Source organism: Chrysochloris asiatica, unplaced genomic scaffold (genome assembly GCF_000296735.1).
Source record: "Chrysochloris asiatica unplaced genomic scaffold, ChrAsi1.0 scaffold00087, whole genome shotgun sequence".
Taxonomy (NCBI): domain Eukaryota; kingdom Metazoa; phylum Chordata; class Mammalia; order Afrosoricida; family Chrysochloridae; genus Chrysochloris; species Chrysochloris asiatica.
In genome coordinates, this window is record NW_006408605.1 from 12,781,284 (window position 1) to 12,789,384 (window position 8,101).

Sequence of the window (8,101 nt, forward strand, 5' to 3'; positions counted from 1 at the left end):
TGGGTAAGATGGAGGGTCAGAGAAAAAGAGGAAGACCCCCAACGAGATGGATCAGCCAGGTGGCATCATTGATGGCGTCAAGTGTGGCAGCAGTAGTGAGGTTGTCCCAGGATCGGACATTGTTTCTTTCTGCTGTGCTTGGGGTCGCTATGAGTCGGTTCAGACTCGATAGCACCTGACAACAACAGCAACTATAGCCAGTTGTACGTTCTTGTCTGAATTTGGCTTGAACTCTGGCATTTTTGTGTAAATGTACTGTTGCAGACGTTTTTAATTATCTTAAGCAAAATTTTACTTGCATGGGGTATTAATGATACTGTTGGATTATTTCCACATTCTGTTGGGTTACCTCTCTTTGGCATGGGCACAAATAATGGACCTCCTCCAGTCAGTTTGCCAAGTAGTTGTCTTGCAAATTTCTTGACATAGATGAATGAGTGCCTCCACTGCCACATCAGTTAGTTGAAATATACCAGTTTTTATTCTATCAATTCCTGGTGCCTTGTTCTTTGCCAATGCCTTTAGTCACCTTGGACTTTTTCCTTCGATATCGTTGGCACTTGGTCAAGTGCTGCCTCTTGAAATAGTTGAACATCAGTCACTTCTTTTGGTACAGTGACTGTGTGTATTCCATCTATCTTCTTATGGTTTCTGCATCATTCAATATTTTGCCCATAGAATCCTTCAATATTTCAAGTCAAGGCTTGAATTTTTTCTTCAGTTCCTTCAGCTTGAGAAATGACTGTCTTCCTGGTTTGTCTTTGGAAGCTCAGCTAAAACCTGTCCACCATGGTTGGCCTTATTTGGTATTTAAAATACTGGTGGCATAACTTCCAGAATCTCAGCAGCACGACAACTGACAGACAATTACTTGTTCTGGAAATGGTGACATTTTTTCCATCAACCAGATCTAAAATAATTAGATAAACCTTACTACATTTCAAAGTTGAAATATGTTTTCCTCTTAATTCTGCTGTTCAGTCTACTGTATCTAAACCTAATGGTAATTTTCCACTTGCTCCATGAAGTAATTTGGCATTATGTTTAGTCACTTTTGGTATATTTCAATCCTTTGATAGAGAGGGGATTTGGTATTTAGATTTGGGTAGCAAATTAAAAATCACATATTTTAAATACAAACATTTTAACAATCTGTTACTACATGTTTTATATTACACATAGATAGCTAGCTAGCTAGCTAGCTAGATAGATAGATAGATAGATATAGCTTATGTGTACTGTTGCTCAGATTTTTCTAAGGGTCTAGTAGTCAGAGGACGTGCTAAATTATTTTCTTTAAGGCTTATCTTGCATTGCAAGTAATAAAAACACTGAAACATTACCTGTATATCTCAATCCTGAATGAGTAAAAGGAGAAGACTAGAAAAAAGTATTGAATTTTTTGTCAAGTGTTTCTCTTTTGTTTTTACAGCCCTAGTATTTTTCTCTTTCTATCCCTCCCACCAGAAATTAGATGGGTGCAACAAGATGACGTGTACTAGCTGTATGCAGTATTTCTGCTGGATTTGCATGGGTTCTCTGTCTAGAGCAAACCCTTATAAACACTTTACTGATCCTACTTCCCCCTGCTTTAACCGGTATGTATACACAGGATTTCCCAAGCACAACAACAATTTTATGTTCTTGATTTGCAGAGCACAGGTCCAATGTTTTCTCAAGTACTTGGACTTATTTAGTTTATTCTCTGGCATGTTTTCCATACATAAGACTCAAAAATGAGTTTTATGATGGGATTATACACTATTTGGAAGTTTTTATTTTTTATTCTCCCCAACATTTATAATGAAAAATTTCAAACTTACAGAAAAGTTGAATGGAAAGCATTGTGACTAGCAGAGTACTTTTCACCTAAATTAACAGTTGATAACATTTTGCCATTTTTGTTTTACTTAACTTTTTGGTTGGACTACTTGAAATTAAGTTGGAGACATGAGTCTAAATACTTCTACATATATCTCCTAAGGTAAGAGTTCTTCTGCATAACCACAATACTTAAAACAAATTTTGATAATATCATACTATCATCTGAGTCTTGGTGGTGTGATGCTGTGGGATAAAGCACTGGACCGCAAGGCCAGTTTGAACTATAAGGTTGGTGGTTCAAACTTAGCAGCTGTTCTGTGGAAACCTTATACAGGGTTGCTGTGAGTCGGAACCGACTCCATATCAGGCACTTAACAACAATAACAACATGCAACTGGTATTTAAAACACTTCAGTTATTTCTAAGCTATTTTAGTGAAATAGGATCTAATCAAGGTTCAGTCATTATAAATGGTTCTGTATCACTAGTTTCTTTTAATATAAAAAACAGATTCACTCCCTTTTACAGGTGTGTTGGGTAGAGATAATAATTTTTTGAAGACTCTAGGCAAGTTGCCTTGTATGACATCCTCCCTTCCAGAGGTTATCCCCCCTGTGATAAACTTATTTCTTTATCCTCTCTGTTTCCTGTAAACTGAGTGGTAGGTCTAGATTGAGGTTTGATTAGACTTATTTGTTTTATATTGTGAATTGAGTGAAGTCTTACAGAGCAAGTCAGTTTTCCATTCAATAATTATTACACATTTTGTTGTATCTCATTGATTGCAATCTCCACAACGTAACATCACTTAACCCATTTTCTCTCTCCTGTGTGTGTTCTTCCTTCTTCCCTAATCCTTTTGAACTTTGTCCTTGGGTAAATGGCACCCTTTTCATCTCTAATGGTTGATTATTATAAAGAGTGCATATGGCCTTAAGTGTTATTTTTCCCCTTATGGACCTGCCAGTTATTTGGCTGAAAATTGAGCTGTTGGGTGAGTTCAGTTCCAAACCTTAAAGGTAAATAAGGGTCGAAGGCTCCACCAGTCTCTATCCAACCAGTAAACTTGGTCTTTTTAATTATCATTTTGAATTTTATTCCACATTTTTCTCCTATTCTATCCAGGACCTTCTAATGTTATTCCTTTCAGAGCAATTAGTGGCGATACCATCTAGTTCTTCTGGTCTCAGGGTCATGGGACTGATGTTCACATGTCCCATTAATCCATTGTAGTAGTTGCTTCTATGTGTCTTTGATTTTCATCCCTCTTCTTTCTCCAGACAGAGAGAGACTATTGCTAACAAGCTTTTAAGACCCTAATTGCTGCTCACCAAAGTAGAATATAGCATTGTATTTATGGACTGTACTATGGCAGTTGACCTTGGTGTCCCCTGGAACCATGGTCCTAAGCCCCCAGACCCAGAGACTGATTCACTCGAGGTGTTTGGGTATGTCTAAGAAGTTTCCATAACTTTGCCCCCTGTATGCTTCACCACATTCATGGATATATTTGCTGCATAGGAAACTTCATGTGTAGAAATATTCTCTGTCAAACCTACATGTATTCATAGGCATAGGTCTACTTTTCCTTCCATACCTGTTCAGCCTCTGTGTCTATCCATATATCCTCTAGTAAGATCACCATTATTGCAGGATTGTGTATATATAGCCTACAATATAACAATATTCACCTTTGTTGCTTTTGACTCTTGCACTCCTCCCAGTGTCTTTCTCTGTTTCTGTCATTCTTTGCTTACCTCCCTGGTGTACATTGCCTTCTACTTCATCCAAGTTAATAGGCATCTATGAATTGCATTGGGCAAATCTGCTGCACTAGACCTTTTTGAAGTGTTGAAGAGAAAAGATGTCAGCTTGAGGACTAAGGTTCGTTTGATCCAAGCCATGGGTATTTTCAATAACCTCATGTGCATGCAAAAGCTGGACAGTGAAGAAGGAAGACCGTAGAAGAATTGATGCTTTTGAGTTATGGTGTTGGAGGAGAATATTGAAAGTGACATGGGCTGCCAAAAGAACCAACAGATCTGTGTTGGAAGAAGTGCAGCCAGAGTGCTCCTTGGAGGCCAGGATGGCCAAACTTCGTCTCTCATACTTTGAACATATTGTCAAGAGGAGCCAGTCACTGGAGAAAGGATATCATGTTTGGTAAGGTGGAGGGTCAGAGAAAAAGAGGAAGACCCCCCAGTGAGATGGATTAGCAACGTGGCAGCATCAGTGGACTCAAGCATGGCAACGGTGGTGAGGTTGGCCCAGGATCGGGCAGTGTTTCATTCTGCTGTGCATATGACCACTATGAATTGTTACCGACCCGATGGCACTTAACAACAACAACCCTCTAGTTAGTAATTTACCCTTCTTTTCCCTCCCACCCTTGATAACCATCAAAGAATGTTTCTTTTAGGTGAAAACCTTTTCTTAACTTTTTTACAATATCGGTATCTTACAATATTTGTCTTTTTTATGATTGACTAATTTTACTCAGCATAATGTCGTCCAGGTTCATCCATGTTATGAGGCATTTTGCAGATTCCTCAGTATTCTTTAACAATGTGTAGTATTTCATTGTGTGTATATAACATAGTTTGTTTATTCATTCTTCCATTGATAGACATTTAGGTTGTTTTCATCTTTTTGTTATTGTGAAAAGTGTTGCAATGAGCAAGGGTATGCATATATTATTTGTGCCATGGCTAAGTTTGATTAGATTTAGAGTAAATATTTTTGACAAGAATAATTCATGGGAGATGATAGTATATCACATTGTTGTGAAGTGCCAAGTTGGTTCTGACCCATAGCGACCCTGTATGGGGTTTCTGAGGAGCAACTGATGACTTTGAACTGCTGTCCTTGCAGTTCAAACGGCATTGCAGTATGGTGCATTAATCTGCAACACCACACTAGGACTCCATACACTAGGACTAGGAGGTCCAAAATAATCAGGCTCTACCAACATCAGTGATACTCAGTTTGATCATTTGATCCATTGTAAAGTTATGTTGTCCTTTTCAGTGTTAGTAAAGAATCTGTGGGGTGATTCGTTGGCACAGTATCAATAATATTCTTTTCTCTTAGCAACTCTCCTTCATCAGTTGATGATCCCTGTTAAGGTTACTAGACATATGTAGATACAGATGTATAGTACAGTCATTTGTGCTATATGGTTATATAAGAGAACCTGAAGAAGGAGAAAACAAACAAGATGGTGGATAGGGTAGAAGTACAGTGAGGCACTCCATCAGCAACAACACAGAATACCAGACCAAGCAGACTCAGGCAGAGGATGGTCCCAGAACTCTGAACCACATATAAAGGAATATTTAGAAAGTTGGACGGCTTATATTTGTAGCAGAAGCAAGAAATCCAGTGCTTTCTAATCCAAGGCGCTCAGCTGCTTCCTGGGTGGCCATCTTGGGTGAGACCGAACCAGGGAAGGATCAGAGCCACCAGGATCATGGACCCCTGACAGAACTGCGGAGATAAAGGTGTGGACATTCTTTTTTATTGTATCTGTTCATTGGTGTCTCTCTGAATGCGCACCTCCATTCTGGTGACTTGAGGGGGTGCCTGAGTGAGTGGACACCCCACCCCCACCCCTGGAGAGTTCAGTTATTCATGAGCACAGATCTCCTTGAAATTTAAAGGGACAGTTTCACTTAAAACTAAACAGCAGCGCAAAACGACCACAGCCGGCCCTGAACTGTTTATCACTAGGAAAAAGGCCGAACGGGGGTTGTGGAGCTGGACAGGCAGACTAAAAAGGAAACAAGCTGAAATTAAATCCTGAGTTACATCATATCGACCTACAGTGAAATTTCTCAGGAAGAAGTGTGAAAAGGGAAGCCTGTCTCCTGAGCACATCTACCTGGAGGCAATCAGAAAGCATCAAAAACACCCCAAAACACCCATCTAAGTATTAAGACCACAACTAACTACTGAATATGCCAAAAAAACAGATGACCATATCAGCACATGCCCAGAAATGAGATAAAGTGACTGAGGCAAATGAGCTGGAGGTAGACTTATACTCCATACTGGAAGGAGGGCTGGCTTTGGAAATGCCTGAGAAGGAATTCAGGAAAATGATTATGAAATATATCAAGACATTATACAATGGAATTAGTAAAAATAAGGAAGAAGTCAGCAAATTGCTACAAGAACAATCAAATAAGATAGACACAGCGTTGGAAACAATTCAAAACCTGCAGGAAGAGGTCCAAACGATTAATAGAATCTCAGAATTGGACAATACACTGAAAGGGCAAAGGAGTAGAATTGAAGAGATGGAAGCCAGGAACTAGTGAGCTAGAAGATAAATCTCTCAATACTACTAAGATAGAAGAACAAGCAGAAACATGGATTAAAAATTCTGAAGACGGTCTGAGATTCATGTTGGATAACATGAAGAGGAATAACTTAAGAATTATTGGCATTCCGGAACAGGAAGAATCACACAGGTCCACAGAGGAGATCGTTGAAGAACTGCGGGAAGAAAATTTCCTAACATCCTGAAAAGTGAAAAGGTAAGCATTCAAGAAGCTCAATGAACCCCAGGAAGGATAGACCCTAAAAGAAAATCACCAAGACATATAATAATCAAGTGCTCCAAAATCAAAGATAAGGACAGAATCCTAAAGCAGCTAGGGAAAGAGAAGTGTAACATACAAAGGCAAGCAGTCAGATTAAGCTCTGATCTCTCAACAGAAGCCATGCAGGCAAGAAGGCAATGGGGAGATATACATAAAACCCTAAAAGAAAAAAACTGCCAACCAAGAATCCTCTATCCAGCAAAGCTGTCAATCAAATACGATGGTGTAATCAAAACATTCCAGGATAAACAGAAGCTAAGGGATTTTGTCAAAGCCAACCCTGTGATGAAAAAATCCTAAAGGAAGTTCTGTGGACCGAGAACCAACAAGAACAGACAACAACCAGATATTGATGTACGTGGCAGCATCACCTGAAACTCAATCGACAAATGGAAGAGTCTCGAAGAGAATAAAACTATTTAAAGAACAAATTCAGAGGATCTAATAGGTCAGTTTATGAGCAGAACAATTAGAATGACAAAGAAGGTAAACACAGAGGAACAGAGGTCCAGGTGGTAAGAAGATCAGGTAGATTACAGGATAAAATAGACTGTCTTAAATGGAGGGAAAAGTTAATGGAATATAAGGTAACCACAATGGTGGGGTTGGGGTGGGGGTCTTAGAGGGAAGTGGAGGGAGGCAACGGTATTGCTCAGGGTAAGGGCAGACACATCATAGTTAGGGTGTTGCGGAGGGCAGTACAAGAAGGGGGAAGAGGTGGAACAACAAGGTAGATAGGAGAACACTGAGCTAGGTTTGCATGGGCTAAGTGGAACAATGGCTCTTTGATACAGGCATCTAGTTTGAAGAGGGGAAATAATAATAAGATACTCGACTGTCTTCTGAATATTGGTTTCCCTTGCCTATTATTGTAAAATAGACACTTGAATGGAATAGGAAGGAATCTTGGGAAACATGCTTACTCAGATCTTGTAAGTCCGTCTTCAGCCTATAACTGATTGGAATATTTAAAAGGGTTTCAAGAACTTGCCCAGTGAAATAGGCTTCTTTAAAGCCTTTGCAGAGTATAGGACCTTAGGTGGAATCCTGAATCCCATCCAGAACCTTCTGAGGTGGGATATTCCCACTAGAAAGGACAAGCAGACCAGCCTGGAATAGCTAGAGCAATAGATGATACATCTTCAAAGAAAGATCAGGAAAAACCCAAAACAAAAATATCAGTATGACTGACCTACTACAAGAATAAGCAAGCTGTTCACCAGAAGCCATCAAGGCAAGCAATCAGTTCCTTCAGGACAAATCCCCCTCTAAGACTGAAACTCAAAGGGAACACATGAGCAGGCATGTAAGCTTGCTGGTGATCACATTGGTCTAGTGGTGAGTGGAAGAGGGGGAAAGGCAGCAATGAAGAAATGGGCTGAGTTCAACCACAGTCCATTGACCTGGAGATGAGAGAGACTGATGACACTGACTGGTCCAAAGTGTGAGACCTGGGAACACCTGAGCCCATGGACAAGGACATAGCCACAGAGGGCAAGAGCTGAGAGTGAAGCATCCAGCTAATATGAAGTGAGGGAGATGCACAAGAACACCCAAACTTGCAGACAGTACCCATTTGACCTAGCATCAATCAGAACTCTACTGGAGGAAAATTACAGTATATATATGTATGTATATATATATATATATATATATATATATATATATTATAA

General features: G+C 39.6%; 1 protein-coding gene across 1 annotated transcript in view; it reads left to right on the forward strand.

Annotated features, from left to right (window-relative positions):
* Positions 1-8,101, forward strand: part of RNF14 (ring finger protein 14) — a 23,603-nt gene that overhangs the window by 13,495 nt on the left and 2,007 nt on the right. Inside the window, exon 6 of the mRNA XM_006866201.1 lies at positions 1,468-1,598. Coding sequence (XP_006866263.1) covers positions 1,468-1,598 — 131 coding nt within the window. The remainder of the gene's footprint in view (positions 1-1,467; positions 1,599-8,101) is intronic.